Source organism: Mastacembelus armatus, chromosome 2, assembly GCF_900324485.2.
Source record: "Mastacembelus armatus chromosome 2, fMasArm1.2, whole genome shotgun sequence".
NCBI lineage: Eukaryota > Metazoa > Chordata > Actinopteri > Synbranchiformes > Mastacembelidae > Mastacembelus > Mastacembelus armatus.
In genome coordinates, this window is record NC_046634.1 from 8,006,447 (window position 1) to 8,025,095 (window position 18,649).

General features: G+C 41.9%; 4 protein-coding genes across 8 annotated transcripts; 3 read left to right on the forward strand and 1 right to left on the reverse strand.

Annotated features, from left to right (window-relative positions):
- Nucleotides 1–396: 396 nt before the first annotated feature.
- prkag3a (protein kinase, AMP-activated, gamma 3a non-catalytic subunit) lies at nt 397–3,380 on the forward strand. Of its 3 annotated transcripts, none has more exons than XM_026301907.1 (13): nt 397–519; nt 662–701; nt 865–991; nt 1,094–1,175; nt 1,253–1,311; nt 1,565–1,625; nt 1,710–1,764; nt 1,884–2,010; nt 2,116–2,281; nt 2,368–2,405; nt 2,545–2,691; nt 2,776–2,869; nt 3,138–3,380. In XM_026301907.1, exons 1-13 carry the CDS (start codon nt 483–485, stop codon nt 3,158–3,160), a joined length of 1,056 nt encoding a protein of 351 aa, XP_026157692.1. In that variant the 5' UTR covers nt 397–482; the 3' UTR covers nt 3,161–3,380. The 3 variants fall into 3 exon arrangements, with proteins under 3 accessions (XP_026157692.1, XP_026157691.1, XP_026157693.1); XM_026301906.1 differs by having other exon boundaries at nt 1,565–1,610; nt 1,689–1,764; XM_026301908.1 differs by having other exon boundaries at nt 1,565–1,610.
- Nucleotides 3,381–4,151: 771 nt separating this feature from the next.
- Nucleotides 4,152–9,738, forward strand: retreg2 (reticulophagy regulator family member 2). The gene is made up of 9 exons (XM_026301879.1): nt 4,152–4,469; nt 4,902–5,005; nt 5,113–5,143; nt 5,449–5,578; nt 5,892–5,976; nt 6,226–6,363; nt 6,517–6,605; nt 6,984–7,119; nt 7,445–9,738. Exons 1-9 carry the CDS (start codon nt 4,216–4,218, stop codon nt 8,239–8,241), a joined length of 1,764 nt encoding a protein of 587 aa, XP_026157664.1. The 5' UTR covers nt 4,152–4,215; the 3' UTR covers nt 8,242–9,738.
- A 192-nt stretch (nt 9,739–9,930) lies between these two features.
- Nucleotides 9,931–12,525, reverse strand: mdh1b (malate dehydrogenase 1B, NAD (soluble)). 3 transcript variants are annotated; one of them, XM_026301881.2, is made up of 9 exons: nt 12,483–12,525; nt 12,280–12,392; nt 12,056–12,190; nt 11,789–11,931; nt 11,522–11,690; nt 11,096–11,450; nt 10,864–11,005; nt 10,407–10,582; nt 9,931–10,307 (listed from the first exon to the last, which is right to left on the reverse strand). In XM_026301881.2, exons 1-9 carry the CDS (start codon nt 12,502–12,504, stop codon nt 10,012–10,014), a joined length of 1,551 nt encoding a protein of 516 aa, XP_026157666.1. In that variant the 5' UTR covers nt 12,505–12,525; the 3' UTR covers nt 9,931–10,011. The 3 variants fall into 3 exon arrangements, with proteins under 3 accessions (XP_026157666.1, XP_026157665.1, XP_026157667.1); XM_026301882.2 differs by having other exon boundaries at nt 9,942–10,064; nt 10,168–10,307; nt 12,280–12,500; XM_026301880.2 differs by having other exon boundaries at nt 12,280–12,500.
- On the forward strand, nt 11,591–17,949 carry fastkd2 (FAST kinase domains 2). Its single transcript, XM_033325553.1, has 12 exons — nt 11,591–11,728; nt 13,108–13,743; nt 13,824–13,927; nt 14,094–14,202; nt 14,509–14,632; nt 14,818–14,957; nt 15,111–15,283; nt 15,575–15,738; nt 15,818–16,054; nt 16,178–16,262; nt 16,979–17,093; nt 17,551–17,949. The coding sequence occupies exons 1-12, from the start codon at nt 11,669–11,671 to the stop codon at nt 17,671–17,673; spliced, it is 2,070 nt and encodes a 689-aa protein (XP_033181444.1). The 5' UTR covers nt 11,591–11,668; the 3' UTR covers nt 17,674–17,949.
- The last annotated feature ends 700 nt before the right edge of the window (nt 17,950–18,649 follow it).

Consider the following 18,649-nt stretch of genomic DNA (forward strand, 5'->3'; position numbering starts at 1 on the left):
ATTGTAAAAATCTGTACAAACAAACAACTAATAAATAATGCACTTCTTAGGCACACTGTTAATCGACTGTGAAGTCCAGAAGAATCTTTTGAAACACTGTTGTCACAAGTCGGCAGCCAACAATACCTTTTGTACATTAGGACTGTGCACCCTGGACATTTACTCTGTGTATCCAGGAGTGGGTGCTACGTAATTCCTGACATAGGTGACATTATATTGTATTCATGGACCTTGATAAAGCATTTAACCGTTCCATGAAATAAGTCATTACCTTATGTTTACTCAGAGACAGGAGGCAGGGGTCTTATTCTGGCAGAAGCTGAAGTGTCCCTCCCCCTGAGACAGAGCCAGTTTCTTTAACCCCTCCCCTTGCACCCCTGGCCTTACACATACCACCAGAGCGCTCCTAATATAGACCCAACTGCTTCGTAGGAAAGGGTACAGAACCGCAAGGAGTTTGCTGCTTTTAAAACAACTTTTTCATGGGCATGCAACAGAAATATGGATTCTCCCTCACAGGTGACATGTTACTTTGGAAAGGGTACAGCTGGGAGAATGCGTTTTGGTGATGTTTAAGCTACTAGTGGAGCCAAGGACACGAGTCTATTAGGTTTAAAACTACTTTGACTATTTTGAAAAAGGTTCACTTGCTGTGTTATAGGTATCATTCCCAGAAAAGAAGCAGGAGCTACAGAAACAAGGTGCGGTGACAATAACTGTCATAAATATTCAGATCTCTGTGAATGTGTACAAATATAGTTTATGGATCTATGCTGTAAAAGCTTGTTTGCTATTTGTAGGTGTGTGTGTATATGCGTGAATATGTCCATGCCTATATCTGCTCTTTGTTATGACTGTGACCAGCTGTTCTAACATGGAATTCCACCTAGAGCCAGATGCCGTAGTCTACATGAATTTCATGAAGAGCCACCGCTGCTATGATGCTATTCCAACCAGCTGTAAACTGGTCATATTTGATACTAAACTACAAGTAATACTGCAGCTATTAAAAACCTCTCATTTGTCCAGTATCTCAAATCAAATTGAAGTACTAACAATGTTTCTTTCCTTCTGAATTTATCTACTTCAAAAGGTGAAAAAGGCCTTTTTTGCACTGGTTGCAAATGGCTTAAGGGCTGCCCCTCTATGGGATAGCAAGCTGCAGAGATTTGTAGGTAAGACAAAAATTACTATCGTTGTCACAGTAAAGTATTAGTATTATTAAAATTGAAACATAAATCTTTTGTCACAGGTATGCTGACTATTACAGACTTCATCAATATCCTCCACTGCTATTACAAGTCCCCAATGGTGAGCATGAATATGTGAAGACAGAAACTCAGTTTAACATCCTTTTCTGGAGTTTTGTCACAGATCATTATTTGCCCCTGTATGTTAAGCCACAGACATAAAAACCAAGGTTAGAAGATTTACAACACGAGCTGCCTAAGTGCTGGCAGTACAGCACATTGTGAATCACTGACACATGACACGACACATTGCAGGGTTGCAATATTTGATTTAATGTGACTCATGACTTGACATTGTGCATTTCCCTCTAAAGGTTCAAATGTATGAGTTGGAGAGCCACAAGATTGAGACATGGAGAGGTGATTTATTTCAAAGTAATTAACTAACATCATCAATGGTATTATCTCTGTGCACACATCTCCATGAATTTCCATTAGCATTCCATCTCTTCTCTCTAGATGTCTACTTAAAGTTTTCCAGTCCCCTCCTCGTCAGTATTTCTCCAGAGGCCAGGTGAGCACACAGAGCACCCTCCCATGAAACCTTTGACTCAGTTTTACAGTTTACATTCCAGCCAGCTGACTCTTCTGCCAGGCAAGAAATTCCTGTTCTCTTCTGCTCTCTCATCTTAGCCTCTTTGATGCCATCTATTCATTACTCAAATATAAGATCCACAGACTCCCCATCATCGATCCAGAGTCTGGAAATGTCCTGCACATTCTGACGCACAAAAGAATTCTCAAGTTCCTTCATATATTTGTGAGCAAGCACTGACTAAGATTTACTTTCTAGGTTGGTGTTTGTGTGTGCCATAAACAAAGGACTGTAACATGAAGTGTTCTCCTGCTGTTTGGATGTGTTCAGGGAAAAAGAGTTCCCAAGCCTATGTTTATTCGGAGGCAGATCCAGGAGCTTGCGATTGGAACGTTCAGGAACATCGCCACAGTTCAGCAAACTGCATCACTCTATGATGCCTTGTCTATTTTTGTGGAAAGGCGTGTGTCTGCGTTGCCAGTGGTGGACCGACAAGGTATGCACTTTAAGAATTGATGTATTCTCTAAGCTGTATTTATTAGTATTGATGGCTGTTATAGCATCCAACAATCTGTTCTTCAGGCAAAGTGGTGGCCCTCTACTCAAGATTTGATGTGATTGTAAGTACTATAGAGAAATCATGCCAGTTTTGTTGAGCTACTCTCTTTGTAGTGTATATTCTATGCCACCATGTAAGTTATTATCCTTGCAAATTGCATTTGTTCAGAAACAGGACTAGCTGTGTTTCCTCCCTGGCAGAATCTAGCAGCCCAGAAAACTTACCACAATTTGGACATAACTATGCAGGAGGCCATTCGCAGGCGGACACATTTTGTGGAGGGAGTAATCAAGTGCTATCCTGATGAAATCCTGGAAACTATCATAGACCGTATAGTCAGCGCTGAGGTTGGTATTTTCTTCAAAGAGATTTTTGCCTCTTTCTTATAAAAAGATCAGGGAAAATAACTGTAATTTTCTTACATATCTCAGGTTCATCGGCTGGTCTTGGTGGACAGGGCTGATGTGGTAAAGGGCATCATCTCGTTGTCTGACCTGCTGCAGGCCCTGGTCTTAACCCCTGCAGGTATTGATGCCCTCTCTCTTGTCCTAGCACAGGGCACAGGGGCCTCTTTCCCCCCTTAACCAGCAGTGTAGGCTTGAGTCCTGGCCAAGTGCCCAGGCAGGTAGGCTCTGGAGCCTCTTTGCCACCTTGAAAAACCTCTCCAACCCCCTGTTATCAAGACATGCATTCGCTTTTACCAGCACAACCCCACCCCTCTGACTGCTTTGCATTGCTTTGCTCTGATGCTACTTGCTGAGTAGATTAATAGTCACTTTCGTTTGTCTTCCAGAAATCGCCACACGATTGCAGTGAAAGATTACACAAGAAAGAAAAGGTTCCTATGTGCTGCAGTTTACATGAAGATGTCTTCCCTGATGTACTTGCTAAATTAATTTTCTACAATAAATGATCTTAATCATGTCACGAATTTCTACACATTTCCAGCAATGTCCATATCAGCTGGATTTGATAAATTGATCAATGTATGTTTATTCAATACTATTTGCTTTGGTATTAAATATTTGTATCAGAACTTGGTGTGAGGTATTTTAAATGTGCATCTGGTTTTAGAGAGCTTACTGTTTTACTTATATGCCACCATCATGCAGCAGCTTGTCTAACCACACGGTGGTGCACTTGAGCTTTAACCCCATTCTCATACAGTAAACAAGGAAACACGTGACTGCATTATTTGTCATCTGTGACGGGCCTTGCGAGCCATCCTCCGATCCGTGTCTGGTTTATAAAGGGGCCTGAAGTAATCAAGAAACAAGCCGGAAATACCTGCTGTTTTTAAAACAAAATAATCTTGATGGGCATAAAATATTAATTAAAATGACAAATGTGTATTAGAACAAATATGAATCTGTCTGTTAAAAACACTATCGTTTTCACAGTCTCTAAGCTTTGAAAACCATGTTATGTTTGTTTAATCAGTGACTAGTCTATATGCATCTGTTAAATTAAGTATTTAATATTTACTTCCACAGGGGTAGTCTACACATCTTGCAATAACAGTTGTTTTTGTTTTAAAGTCATAACCACGTTGTTTTTATAATATGTTTAGTGTTTCATGTTTCAAAACTTGTATTTTCATTCATCAAATAAATCTCATGTGTTCATCCATGTATGTGCTTCTTGCTTATCCGTTTATAGGTTTAGATGTTACCGTTTTTATTTCTTTATTTTAGTGAGCTCTTCTTTTCAGAATAATACCTTGTATTAATATGTATTTTCATTACTTGCGCAGTTTCCTTTATTTTGAAGGTCACAGCCGGAAGTTTTACTTTTTAGGCCTGTAAAACTTGACGAGGATCTTCCCGTTCACCCCGTGCTCTCCAAAACAACAGAAGAAAGTGGGGGAAAACATGGAGAGCGGAGAGGAGGCCAGAAGACGTCCCTCGGTTACCTCCTCTTCGGTCGGCCTGGAGGCTCTGTTCCCTGCCGGGACATCGGAACAGGCATGCGGGGACGGAAACCCGGAGCTCGTCCGGCTGAGGGAGCGTCTTCAGGGCTGGCTATCGCAGTACGAGCCCCTGCTGCTGTGGGTGCAGAGGCTGCTGGTGTGGGAGAGGCCGTTGTACAGCGTTTCTGTCGCGCTGACTCTCAACACTTTATTCTGGTAACACTCGAGTCTGTGTTTGAAAACGTTTGTCGGCTCCTCGCAGTGGAAGTTTGTCGTTAGCTCGCAGGCTAACCAGGCTAACTAGCTCACGTTAATCCCACGTCTTTAGCCTGGTGCTAGAGTAGCCTGCTAGCGGCTCAAACTTCACTTTCAGCACGGTGAATTTGGCGTCATGCATCAAACACTGCCAGGAAAAGCATTACTGCGCTGACAAAATAGACAAGCGTGGTTATTTTGGGGCGGTACACCTGTTTGCTTTTGGGCAGCTTAATCCTGACAAACACTCATGTCACGCTGAGTGTGGCCCCGGGCCTTGTTAACCAGCTGCAGGTGACAGATTGATGCTTTCCCCGGCCACAGCAGACAGAGGCGAGAGGGACATGTGCTTCTTGGTATGTCTGTGAGCTGTTTATGTTTGTGTCTCCACAGGCTCCTGTCCTCCACCTCCCTGCGGCCTCTGTTCCTGCTCACTGTTTCCCTGCTGGGATTCATGCTACTGGAGAGATGGAAGCCCAAGTTGCCCATCATTACTGGTAAACCAATTCCTTTATTTATATGTGAAGAGCATTTCTAAAAGATCCTCTTTACTCCTCTTTTCTTCATGATCACCTGCTAATTGTGTGTTTTTCCTCTGCTGCAGTTCAACAGGCAGAGGCCCACCCTGTGCAGAGGTGTGTACTGTGTTGTCTGTTTTTCTGATATTACTCTTGTTTTGTATCTATTGAGACATTTCCTGAAGCAATTCAAAGTAAGAGCCTGTGTTAGATTGTAACATTATTTCCTCACGTGATACCGTATCAGTAAAACATTTGAAGCTACCAGTCTAGTTTAGTCTGTTTGTGTGTGTCTCATGACTTCATTTATCCTTACACAAAGACACAATCCTGTGCTGCCTCTGTTTGAATTGAATATGATGCACAGATTTTCTTCTTTAAAAGTGTCAATTGTGTCGTGGTCTCCCTGCATTTACATACAGTGAAACAATGAGGGTGGAGCAGCATCTGCTGAGTGTTCCTGAGCTTAGCCACCACCTGGCTGAGAGCTACCTGACCTGCTGTCTGTATCTACAGGAGATGCTGCAGTACAAACGACAGAACCCCGGAAAGGTACGGCACTTTGAGTCACGCTGTTAAAAGTCTATAGCTCACAGTCTTTAATGTAATTCTGTAAAGTGTGGATCTATGCTTAGTCTTGTGTTTACTTCTATCTAACCAAAAAGATGCTTTGGCTGAGTGGTTTAATGTAGGATTCACACTGTCTGATCTCAGCTGGTGCTGCAGTTTTGAGAACTCATTTGGACATTTTCTTCTGTCAGGCACAGACAGACCTCACACCTGCAGAGATGCCACATTTTCACTTCCTCCTTTTATACCCCTTGCAGCTTGACACCTTTGTTTCTCTTATTTGTTGTGCTTCCAGTTTTGTGTGATGATGTGCAGTGGCTGTTTTGTTCTTGCCGTGGTTGGACATTACGTACCAGGAATCATGATCTCCTACATCATCGGTGAGTTTCTGCACGTCCACGTTTTTATTTTTATATTTTGTATTAAGTGTTTGTTTTTTTTGTTTTTTTTTTGTATCATCAACTATGTCTCTCTTCATAGCTCATCTTAGATCACATTAGTGATCGCTTATTACAAACTATACCTTTTCTGATTACATCCACCCTGTGTGCATTTGGAGGGTTTTGTTTCAATACTTGTGAAAACTGTTCCTTTTTTTTTTTTTTTTTTTTTTGTCTGCACCTGTTCAGTCCTGAGTGTGCTTTTGTGGCCACTGGTTGTGTACCATGAACTCATCCAGAGAATGTACACGGGCTTGGAACCAATCCTGATGAAACTGGACTACAGCATGAAGGGAGATACAGAGCACCGCAAGCACGACAAGAGGAGTGAGTGACACGCATGCTTGTCGCTTGTAATACTGATACAGCACTTAAGCTTGCAAGGAGGAGAAAGAATTCCACTTTGTATTTCTTCATACTGAACCTCAGGCACAAACCACTGCAGACCTTCTAAAAATGTCTGTGTGTGTGTTTTACCAGAGATGAAGAAAGAAATGGAGGAGGGTGATGAGCCACGAGCTGAAACAGAGAGTGAGAGTGAGGAGGAGTTGTCCTGTTTTGCCCCAACGGTATGGACACACAGCTCAAAAAAACCCCACATCATGCTGCTGCATCCAGTAGTTTTTAGTTAGGGAGTGCGTAACAGCTTGAAGACCACCACAGGTAGCATGAAGTGCTGTGCCCCCGTTAGTCTTGAATTTAATAGTGTTGGCCTGTGTTGGCTGTTTTCAGCTGCAGCTAAAAATAGTTTTTCTTTATTCAAAGAATACCTTTCAGGTACCACGACATTCAGTTCATGAAACTCTAGGATGTACTTAGTCTGTTCATTACCTGTCATACCAGTTATTCTGTCACTATGCATTGTCTGTGGAATGACATAGAACCTACAGAGATCAATGTGATGTATCTGTGTGCTGTAGTTCTGACGCTGTGGTTTTGTTGTGCAGGTGGATGTGAAGACTACTGCTCTGGCAATGGCCATCACAGACTCAGAGTTGTCAGATGAGGAGGCATCCATTTTGGAGAGTGGAGGCTTCTCAGTGTCCAGAGCCACCACTCCTCAACTCACTGATGTCTCTGAAGGTAAATATAACTCACTTCCGTTGTTCTTACATTGATTGATGCTTACTATATGGAACTATTCTTCTTCCTGGGAGAAAGGTCAAAGATTAAGATTATTTTGACTCTGGAGATACTGGGAATCCTACATATCTTAAAATTATCTTATGTCTTGACAGCACCAGGTGTTCAGTTCTCCTTGAAAGCAAAGCTTCAAGTTAAATATGTGTGTTTTAACACACATCTTCATTTTCAGCATTTTCTGCATTCAAAGACATTTATTCTTGTTGATTTACTGCTTTTATATGTATATTGCTGTTAATTTTCATTTGTCTCAACTCTGCCAAAGACTTGGACCAGCACAGTTTCCACAGTGAACCAGAGGAGTCCTATCTGCGGGATCTCCCTGAGTTCCCCTCAGTCGAGGACTTCCCATCCATGGAACACAACCTGCTCAACTTTCCTCTTCAAGGCCCCAGTCAGGGAAGCGGAGTCCAGGCTGGTGCTCATTCAGAGGTGGAACCGTTGAGCCCCGCCAGCCTGCTTGTCCAGCACTTGGCGTCCCCGCTCCACTTTGTGAACACACACTTCAATGGACATGGAAGACCACCAGGGGGTGAGGAGGGGATGTTGCCTGTGTTAGGTGCAAAGCCAGAAGCAGGGAAGCAGGTTGGTGAGGTGAAGGAAGATGCAGTCAGCCTGGGTGCACAGCAGTCCTTGGAGGCCTTGAGTGAGGAAATAGTCAGCACGGCCATCTCCACCGTGGTGCAGAACACTCTGTCAGCCCTGCTGCGCTCCAGTGAGGCCAGCGAGGACCCGTCCCTGGCTGAGTTCCTTCCCACTGAAACTCCACCGGGCCCTCTGGAGACCTTCACCCAACCCACTGACATCACTGCTAAGACTACAATTACTACAATAGGCGAGCTGGGGCCTGATGAGGGCCTGGACGAGGCCATTACGACTGAAAGCAGCACCGGTGAGGAAATCCCTGACGACACACTAGTTCCAACTGAGGAAGAGGACTTTGAGCTTCTGGACCAAAGTGAACTGGATCAGCTGGATGAGGGACTGGTGAGCTCTGACAGACAGGTGGTGGGAGGAGCTCTAGACACATCTTCATTTCGTCCACATCAATCAGAATCATAGCTTCCCCGCCCCACTTCTGTTTTGTTTTTATTTCAACATTAGGACTACATTATAGCCATACTTCTATATTCAAAACATTTATCAAAGAGCTTGGCATTTAACTGTTGGTGATTATGTGGCAGATGGTTGAAATTACTGGTTCTGCTTTCATAGCTTCACATTACAGGGATCTGTTCTGCTGTCATCAAGAGTTGTCTTGTTGGATTATATAACGATTAATATATGCTATAAGTTATTTAAATTAATGGTCAGATTAAAAATTATTCTTAAAGTGAAGAAAAGTTTCAAAGTAAATTTTAGTAAACTTCCTGCCCATTATGAATGTATGGTAATTTAATAACACAGTGGACGTTCGGGTTTCAAAGATAGTTTCATGTTCCCAGAGTTAGACTTAGTAAAACAACTTTTCAGCTTTACCTTCATGGTCTGTAGTTTTGACAGAAGCATTCAGTCTATAGTGGGTTTTCACTTGTTGCCTGGAAATGGAAACCATGACACTGTTGGACGTTGAGTAGTAGATCCTTACCCGTACACTTCAGTGACTGATGTGGCAGGATAAAGAGAAATGTTCCAGAATTTCCTCTCTGATTGATGCCTCCTTTTTATCACCTTTGTGAATGGACTTCTAGCATCCATATGTAATTGGTCCGTTTGTGATTGAATTTATTCTTGATCTACATCACTGGCTTCTTGTGAGTTAGGCCCATCTGTACCTGGCTGTTTGTACGTGTATAGAGTCATCACTGGGAAATGCATCTATACCAAATAACCTACTTTGTGCCACGACAAGTCCATGCATGCCATGAATCACGCATGTATTACAGTGATCAATGTTTGAGGGCAAGATTCAAAAGATTCATTTTACTAGAGAAGATTCATTTTCTGTTTTTGAAAGATCATAATAGTCAACTCGCTCATCATGTATCTGGCCGATGAGATTTGTGGAAAATCTGGCACAATGCTTTACTGGATGAAGATGCCCACTGTAGTTTTGTGTAAACCACTCAGCATCCAAGTCTCAGGGGCGGGTTGTACAATTTGAATATAACATTGCAGAATATGTGTTCATTTCCCGACTTGTCGTAGTGCACTACATTTATACTAACCTTTTCTTTTTTCAGTCAATGCCTCCTTGTGTATAGTGTAGAAATGCTAAAAAAAAAAAGTGTATATTCTGCATGTAAAAACAGCACTCTGTTCAAGTTCTCCTTGTTAACTGACAAAGTCCTGCACAACTTGTAAGAAGAAAAAAGTCAAATTGAATGTTTCAGGTTTAAAAGAGCCCAGTTTGCTAATTACCTATGAGGGGAGTAAAAGCTCTGATGTATCCCTAATTTTAAAAGACTACCTAACTGTAAAAGGGAATGTGTGGCAAGTGATAACATCCAAATTGAAGGATAACAGACTAGTTTGTGTATGTAGTAGTGTGTTTTATGCTTAAAATATGGCTTCAACTATATAAAATGACATTACTGAACTGTACTATTTTAAAAAAAAGGAATATATTTTCTAATTTCTCCTTTTTCCATAAAGTACTCAGTTTGATCTTTTACATCTAAAAATCTAACAGCTATTGAAGAGTTTCACAAAGCAGGAAGGATTTATTGTCATCAAAACATTAAAATAAAACTGCAAGTCCACATGTGAAAGTAAGAGAATAAAAGAACAAACTGAAACAAGCACAAGATGTGACACTGGAATTCATCTGGATTATTTCCTTTATTTTGCTAAAATATGTCTGTTTTCAGTGGGGATAGTATTTAAGATCTATCAATTGTCTTCTTTTATCATAACGTGCAATTTTCTGATCCAAGCTCTTTTTGCTAGAAAAGAGAAACAGCTGTTAGAGACATTTTTGAGAGCACCAACATCTTGTGGCTGTAAAAGTGTATATTGTGCAACATCCTCTGTTGTAACTTGCCATACCCCCCTGAGTTCAGCAGCAGAAAAGTGAAGTGTCTCCTTCAGCTTGTCGCCAACGGTCACATCAAAGAACACAGACCATTTACCACCTGTTAAGGTTACTGGAACTGAGAGGACGCTGCCATCTGGGAGATCATAGTAGCCTGCAAGAAGCCAAAGACAATTGCATTTCAGCACTGGCTTAATCAGCCAAAACCAGAGCTAGACTTTGCCTGTCACTCACTGCTCGGCCATATCCTAACCTGAGCAAAGTACACCCAGAGAAAAGACCTCATCTGGATTACAAATGTCATTCCACGCCTTTAGAATGGTGAGGATCCCATTGGCTGCAGACATGGCAGCTACTCGACGGGTCTTTGAAGTCACAGCTGCGCGCCGACAGCGTACCAAGTCTTGAAAGTCTGTTTCCATCCATTTCCTGGAAGGGAGATAGTGACTATGGTCTTTTTGGCATATCCCATCAGAGCAGTCTACTGGGTCAGATGTATTGGGCAATCAACACTGGCACAGAGCAAAGTCACGATCTACAGATTAGTAGGCAGTTTTGTAATTTGATAGTAGACCTGACCTAAATCTGTTGAGCCCGACAAAGTGCAAGTGAGTTGGAGTTAATCAAAAATTAGTTATTCTGAACCAGGGGTGTGAGGCACAGTTGCATATAAATACTTCTAACTGCTTGTTTGTGTTATTGTAACAAACCTGTCATGGAAAATCTTGAAGAGTGATTGCGAAAAGAATGAGGGTCCTTTGATAGCCCCATCATAGTTGAATACCTTTGCCCTCTGCAGGTCAATGTGGAAAACACCACTGACATTTCCCCACACTATGACATCTGCAATATCTGAAGGACAGAAGGGAGAAATTAAGTCTTACATGAAGTGTGCTGGTGCTAAAATGCAGTAGACGTCTGGTCAAAGAAATAATTATCTACCTGATGCCCTCACTTTCAGCTTCTTTGCAATTATGGCCCTGGCTTCATTCTCCAGCTGAGTTGCCATAGTGACGAAGTGGTGGAAGTCAATGGAGCGTGCATTGTCCACAAGAATTGAGCATTTCAGGTTGACAAATGCGTCACCTGACACAATCACTTTCACTTCTTTGTTGGCCCTTGCATCGATTAGTTGTCCATACTCTCTGTACCGCTCTGAGATGTCCTTTACTTTCTTCTTTTCCGCCTCATTTCGATTCCTCCTCTCACTGTCGCTGCCATCACGCCACCAGTCATCCAGCAGGATGATGACATCTGCTTCTTGAAACGCCTGTTTTAAATCTGTGTGAATGGTCACCTGTGGATAAATATCATTAGATTTTTTTTCCTTTCAGATATGAAATATGTTTAAAAAAAAACATGTTGTACCTGATGAAGCAGAGGGAGAGCCAGGTCCTCCATCTCCATCCTCAGCCCTTGCAGTCCCTCCTCATCCCCCTCAAGGTCCAGTAGGTGGAGGCTGATTGCAGCAATGTGGGGGAAGACCTCAGCAGAGAGCAGACTGGGCATCAGGAGATGGCAGGTTGGACAGAGAGCACTGGAAATGTATGGAAAAATATGCATGCAATCTGTCAGGTAACACTCGTAACACCTGAAAGATGTTTCTTCTTTAGTTTTGACTGTTGACTAATGCACCTTGTGATCCATATATGAAGAGGCTTAATGAGACTGACACGGTGCTGCTCCTCCACAATAAGGTCCATGCTGGTCTCCAGATTCTCTGCTGCAACACTTAGCATTATATCTGTAGACATGTCTGATGTTATGCTGTAGTAGTCCTACACAACCATCGATTAAAGAAATGGGTGTCGAGGTTTGAGTTTGAAACAGTGTTAGTTTGTTAGACAAGAGGAATACTATGATGGTTTATATTGACAGAAAATCTAATTTACTCGTCACTACCTGACAATGCTCTAAGAAGTCACTGAAGCCCCCTAAGAGCACCCCCTTTCCCCCTTGGTCCACTAGTTCCCTCCAAACCAACGGGGACTTCTCGTGTTTCCATCCATTTCTTTTGCAGGTGTCCTCCAGCCACTCCTGTCAGAGGTGACAAACAACGACACAAGGAACACGAATGTAAATTTCAAAGACCTGTTGCATTGTTAAAAGGGGAAATATCTGCCTACCATCCATTGGTTAGGGGGGATCGGGATCTTATGGGTCCTGAAGTTTGGCAGGGATCGCTGCAAAGCGTCGGCTAAAAGTTCCGCTTTGGCATAATGAGGACAGTCGGTTTTTCCTGAAACGGTACAAATTATAAATATGCATGTTTTATATATATATATATACATATAAATAGAAAAACGTGAAAACTAAAATCAAACGTTACCAGCGAGCACAAACTTTGACATCGTATACGGATAGCGTCGGTTGCTAGGGAACCGTGAGTGTAACGCTTATTTAAGTCCGAGTAGGAACCAGCTCTCGCGCACTCTCATATATATATATATACACACGCACTTTTTAAAGACTTGTTTAAAAACGGTCATAAAATGGTTTTTATCAACAATAAACATTAAGATATATGTTAATTGGTTTATATTCGCGATAACAAAGTTTATTATTGCGCTTCTATTTGGAGTTGGACGGTAGATGATGTGCTAAGTTGACACACGGAGCGAATATGGCAGCGCACACAGCACTATTCGGCGTGTGGTGTGGACGAACCTGGACTGGACCCAGGCTGTGATGGTTTTTACCGTCACATCAGCTTTTTGTGTTTGTTTTGGCGCAGCAGGAAGTGATTCTGTGAGTGTCACGTGTTACTGGCTAATGTAAGCTAGCTAGTGTTTCCATAACTGTTGACCTTGCTGAGTGATAGTACTGTGTTGTTACTACCTTGTGCTAGTACTACTAATGTAATGGTGTTAGTAGCTACTTGTTCCCCATTGAAGAGGAGCTGAAATAAAACCCCCAGTGTCTTCATTTCATTGTCACGTCCCTTAATTCGTCAGAGAAGAATGTCGGTCTTGGTTGTGGAGGAGGTCCTGAGGTGGACCATGCGCCTCTGCGGCCGCGGGTCTCAGTGGCAGCATCTTTTGATAACATCTGTCAAACACGGGTCTTTTCCTCGCAGACAGTTAGTGCACATCTGGGCCACAAGGCAAAGGCACACATGCCTGACCAGGTGCGGTGCAGACTCCGTGAGGTTTTATTCACAAGGTGGGACTCACAGTGATGAAGTGGAAGAGGAGGAGGAGGAGCACCTCTCACTGTCCACTGAGATCAGGTCTGCTGAGTCTGTCCCACAGCAGAGATACTGGAAGTCCCCTTTCATGAGCGGGCTGCAAAAGTGTGTCTCTCCATCAGACGTGTTAGACCTCACCTGTCAGTACGCAGCTACACATCGACAGGTCAGCAACTGCTTGACCCACATGTGGTCCAGCACCAAGAAGATGTCAGATGAGCAGCGGCGCTATGAGCTGCAGCTGATGTTTGAGCATCCTGCATTTGATAAACTCCTGCAAAATGCTATGAACGGTGCTTGGCACATGCGCATTGAGGACTTGGCTTACTCTCTCCTAAGTATGGTCAATCTGGGTGTGCCTCAACGTAGCCGTGTGATCCAGACTTACCTCCGAACCTGCCAGGTAAGCAGTCAGCAAGCATAAATGTCATCACTGTCTTTGTACTCTTATTTAGCTCAGTGTGTTTTGTTGTCCACTACCAGGAGAAACTGAACGACTTTGATGAGAAGAGCCTGTCCATCCTGGCCTCCTGTCTGGAGCACATGGAGAGCAGTCCCAATGTTGGTGCCCTTAGGGACGGCATAAGGTGCAGCATAAGGAATGATGCATAGAGCTCAGGCAAAAATAGAGTTCAAACTTTTGATTTGCTGCAGAAAATAATCTGTTAAAGTCTCACAGAGAAACTTTTTATGACCTTAACAGATTATTTATTTGCTTATTTGTTTATTTTCTCTTTTCTGACTGTGTCCTAGGTTGGTAGTTGAAATCCGTCTTTCTGGCATCAAGACTGTAATGGCCCTCCAGACCATGATGCGTCTGTTGGGGAAGGATGTCCCACTGGGTCTGAAGCGAAAACTAGAGGTTATTAGATTTAGAGTCTTGGTTTTGACCATATTTGTTATTTAAGTCCTAACATTATCCAGGTTTATGATGGCCAGGTCATGTTTTTGACTGTTCATTGTTCTGGCCACTGTTACTCTCGTGTACAGGCTGTCAACTTATTATAGGTTTTAATAGGTTTAGATTCTCATTGCTAACTGGCAAAGATTTACTCTAGACATAATTTAGTTTCTTGATTCTTGATTCATAGTTAGAATTAAATATGTCCTTATCAAAAGAAAAATGTGATCCCTAGCTAAACTTTCTCCTTTTGTACACTTACTACAGGGTAAAGCTTTGTCAATGACAGACCAGTTCAGCCTTCCCAATGCCCAATACATGATTTCCACTATGGCCACAATGGGATTTTACTCCAAACCAATTCTGAATGTCTGCAGTAAGAAGATCATAGGTAAAATATTTCCCACGAGACACATGACAAAATGGCTAAATGCTGACAAACACAAAAATCCTAGTTATGATTTAATAAAGTATTTCATGTGGGATATAATATGGTCACAAATATCATCTAGTCCATTGGTAATGCAAGACTTTGGTATGTGCCGTCCCACTTACCACATCCATCCTCTCTGGTAGAAAACCTCCATGGAATCCCCTTCAACAGACTGCAAACAGTGCTGCATTCATGTAAGGAGCTGCACTACAGAGACTCAGACCTGCTCACTGGTGTTTCAGACTATGTCGCCTCCACACTAGATATATGGAGCAAGAAACAGGTGCTGTAACAAAAAACCCTTTTTTGTTGAATATTAGATATGAAGCTGTTCCTCTAGAACCTATTTTATAAACAGACATCTCAGGATAACTGTGCTGTTATATAGCTTTGTTATTTATCTTTAACTTCTAATGCATTCCTCCTTTGTGTTTAGGTGCTCCTCTTTCTGTCTGTGTTTGAGTCCCTGGTCTTCTGTCCCACTGCTTTATTGGAGGCGTTTGCTGAGAGGACGATCGCCAACCCAGACGCCCTGACACTCAAAGACCTGCTCTGTGTCCTGAAGGTGTACTCCTCTCTCAACCACGATCTGAAGCACCACAGACAACAGTATGTCTCTCACATGTCTGGAGACAACTAACTTGATATAGATGTCACTGTTTTTAAGCCTCCTAATGTTACTTATTACTTAAATTGCTTCTTTTTGACTATCTCGAGGCCACAACATGTGTAATCTACTACCTTAAAAAGCCAAGTTCTGATGCATCTTACATTTATCTGGCCTGAGTGATCACCCAACAGCATATCTGGATGAATATATGTTAGACAGTGGAAACTCTCAAACATAACTGACCCCAGCAGTATTGCTTGTAAGGTTTGATGTATTTCTTGCTGCTCCAGGTTCCTGGATGGTCTCAGCCAGGCTCTGGCCACCTATCTGCCCAAGATGTCCATGTTTGAGCTATTAAAGTCAGTTTATTGTTTTTGTCTACTGGGCCACTTCCCCTCTCCATTACTGGAGCAACTCTTGCAGAGCAGCACTCTGGAGCAGTGTAACAATACAGGTAAGACAATTGACACACATGGACAGTTTTAAATGTTCATAATTTCATCTTTCTCAACTTTTTTCTGTTTTTTTCTTAGCGTCAAAGTTTCACAAGAACCTGGAAAGAATGTTTCAGACAGTAGACTTGTGCCTCCGTCTTGACCGTCCTCCTCTCCCTCGGCCCTTGAGTGTCCACCCATCGGTTCTTGGAGACCCCGCACCCAGCAGCACGTCAGTCAAGCTCAGTCTCTCACAGGGCCTGCATAGTGTGCTGGGAGATCAGGCAGGCACAATGTTACAGGAGATGGTGGTGGTGGAGAACGTCTATGTCATAGGTAATAAGGGTGTTTGTGATAATAATCAATCTTAATGAGATTATTAGCTGGGGAAAACAATTTCAGCTCATCTTGAAACTAATCAAGCAGCTGTGTTTGTGTGTTTTGTGTGCTGATTCTCAGATGGTGTGATAACCAAACCTCTGCCAAGCCAAACTCCCGTTAGTGAAGTGAGAGAAGAGCAGTCTCCAGCAGAGAGCAGTCTAAGGTAAAGTATCGGCTGTCGTGCGTAGCCGCTAACACTGTCAGTGTTGAGCAGTTCTGCAGTGGCTTTTTCTTTTTGATTTGATATGTCATGTCACATTCGGTTAAGGCTCATGCTACGACAGCAGTTTAGGAGGATAATTGTTTTTTTGCTTTGGCGTTGGCACTGACACATGCTGTGATCAGTGCCCGCCAATCAAATATCTGTTTCAGTTCAATTGTAAACTCTTTTGAAGGTGCAGCTGCAACTTTGAAACATCTGCCTTTGACTGGAGATTCTATGATTGATTGATTGATTGATTCATTCATTCATTATCAAGTTCGGTCCACTGCAGTTCTATAATTCACTTTTAATGTATTAATAATCTTTAAATCCTGCTTTTCATTGACTGTTCTTATTGTTAGATCTCTCATAATGTGCCCAGAGGTTATTTAATATATGAGATCATTAAGGCAAAATGAGAAATCCAACCTAACAACAACCCTACTGAGTTAAAATCGTAAAGTATGTGTCAAAGGAAGTCATTAGTACAAAGTGCTCCAAACACAGCACTATGTATGATAATAAAGCCACAGTCTGCTCTGTTTTTGACGTTTTAGATTTTTATCTTTCAGTGATGATTTTTTAATCAGACCTCTACTTTCATTCTCTTATGTCTGTAGATAAATTCAAATTTTGAGCTTTTTAAAACTTTTAAAACTCTTGTTTTGATTTTATAGAATTGCAGTAATTTGTGCTTCACCCTCGGAATTTTGTTATGGTACGTCCAATGCCCGTGGTCCCTTAGCGGTGAAGATTCGCCATCTGAAGATCCTGGGATACAGCCCTGTCCTGGTGAGACCTTGGCTTTCCTTTATGTTAGTTACCCACTTTCAGAAGTTTTAATATTGTTTCTACATGTAAAAAGTTTTCCCTCACTACTTTTCCGCCCCTGTCTTTAATTAACGTCAGTTTTAATGTAGAACATTATGTGCCATCTCTATACCAGCATGTGTTTCTCACTGCTGATGTTCTCACTCATGCTTTGACCATTTATACAGAGGATGTGTCTTCGTTATAGAGATTCAAAGTCTCCAAATCTATGCTGCACTGACTTAAATAAACTCCGTAAAATACGTATCATCTGTAGATATTACTCTTTCTGATTATATTGTTAAATTTTGTTCCTCCGTAAGAACATCTTACTGACATTAAGTGAAATCAAATTATTCCACTTCCAGAGAAAGAGCTATCAGTGTTGAGTGCGTGTCTGTTGTAGTGAGATTTATATGATCCTCATCCGGTTCTCCAGGTAACGGATAAGGAGCTGCAGTCTGAGTGTGACGAAAAGAGGACGGAGTTCCTCAGGGAGAAGATTTTTCCAGAACACCAGAGTGTAGACACAGAACCTAAACTGGAGCAACTGGGACCTTGAAGACAGATGTCAGTGGATTCAACCATGATCACACATTTTGCTGTGTTACTCAAGGTTTTATCAACAATGGAAAAAAAATATTAATGTATTTAAAGTGATTGTGGCTGTTTAGTGAAAATATGGTTTGTTTTTTGTAATGGCAGTGAACTGATGAAACTCACACAGGACATATAATTTTACCAATTGTATGTTTGTAAATAATGAGAGTTGGAATAATCAGTGGAATATCAATCTGTAGTGTCTCTGCAAGATTTATAAAACTTCCTGATGAAAGCAAACAGCTGAAATTCTCTTTTTTTTTAATGGCCCAGTTGAACTTGTATGAGAATAGCTCTGCTGGGGTTTTTTTCTGTTTTAATTTTCTCACTTTGGAAAATTGTTGATTCTACATCGAGATGACTGCAGGGGAAAGGAAAAATGCCTTCATCATAAATGACATTTATTTTTAATCTTCTGTCAAGGTCCCAAAGTGCTTAAAAAGCTAACAGAAAGTATATGTTAATCTTACTGGGACTTCTGGTAGTTGATGACTAAGACTATGCTGCTGAAACCAATAAACCCAGTGTGTGTGTGTGTGTGTGCGCAATAACTGCACAGAAACTGCAAGGTGAGCAAGGTAAAGGTGGAGTCCCTTTGAAGCACTCGTATCTGCAGAAAGCACTATGAAGGAAGAGAAGTAGAGGAAGGTAGACAGGAAATGTGCAAACTGTGACAGCGTTCACCTCTCCTGGTTGTGTATCTGCTTCTCATCAGCCACAGTGATATTACCTCTGAGAAAACATTCTCCGCTTGCTGTTTTGTAGAAATAAGAGCATGCAGACTGGAAAGAGAAGCATGGTGTGATGTTAATCTGTTGCGTGTTGTTTCAGTTTTTCGCACCCTGGTTTGTACAGGCCTATATTGTTTTGTTTTTGTTTGTTTTTTTTCCATTGGTGGTCTCATTGTGGTTTCTGATCCGAATGATAACGCTCAGATT

What these genes read in the sequence shown, in the direction of transcription:
- retreg2 (XM_026301879.1), top strand. Translation starts at nt 4,216, where the DNA reads ATGGAGAGCGGAGAGGAGGCCAGAAGACGTCCCTCGGTTACCTCCTCT. An exon ending in TGTCCTGTTTTGCCCCAACG is followed by an intron (nt 6,606 to 6,983) that starts GTATGGACACAC and finishes TTTGTTGTGCAG; the next exon opens with GTGGATGTGAAGACTACTGC. An exon ending in ACTCACTGATGTCTCTGAAG is followed by an intron (nt 7,120 to 7,444) that starts GTAAATATAACT and finishes ACTCTGCCAAAG; the next exon opens with ACTTGGACCAGCACAGTTTC.
- fastkd2 (XM_033325553.1), top strand. Translation starts at nt 11,669, where the DNA reads ATGGCAGGTTGGACAGAGAGCACTGGAAATGTATGGAAAAATATGCAT. An exon ending in CTGCAGTAAGAAGATCATAG is followed by an intron (nt 14,633 to 14,817) that starts GTAAAATATTTC and finishes CCTCTCTGGTAG; the next exon opens with AAAACCTCCATGGAATCCCC. An exon ending in ATATATGGAGCAAGAAACAG is followed by an intron (nt 14,958 to 15,110) that starts GTGCTGTAACAA and finishes CTTTGTGTTTAG; the next exon opens with GTGCTCCTCTTTCTGTCTGT.
- mdh1b (XM_026301880.2), bottom strand. Translation starts at nt 12,444, where the DNA reads ATGTATATATATATATATAAAACATGCATATTTATAATTTGTACCGTT. An exon ending in TCCCCCCTAACCAATGGATG is followed by an intron (nt 12,191 to 12,279) that starts GTAGGCAGATAT and finishes CACCTCTGACAG; the next exon opens with GAGTGGCTGGAGGACACCTG. An exon ending in TTCAAGATTTTCCATGACAG is followed by an intron (nt 10,583 to 10,863) that starts GTTTGTTACAAT and finishes TCTCCCTTCCAG; the next exon opens with GAAATGGATGGAAACAGACT.
- prkag3a (XM_026301906.1), top strand. Translation starts at nt 483, where the DNA reads ATGGGCATGCAACAGAAATATGGATTCTCCCTCACAG. An exon ending in ACTCAAGATTTGATGTGATT is followed by an intron (nt 2,406 to 2,544) that starts GTAAGTACTATA and finishes CCTCCCTGGCAG; the next exon opens with AATCTAGCAGCCCAGAAAAC. An exon ending in ACCGTATAGTCAGCGCTGAG is followed by an intron (nt 2,692 to 2,775) that starts GTTGGTATTTTC and finishes TACATATCTCAG; the next exon opens with GTTCATCGGCTGGTCTTGGT.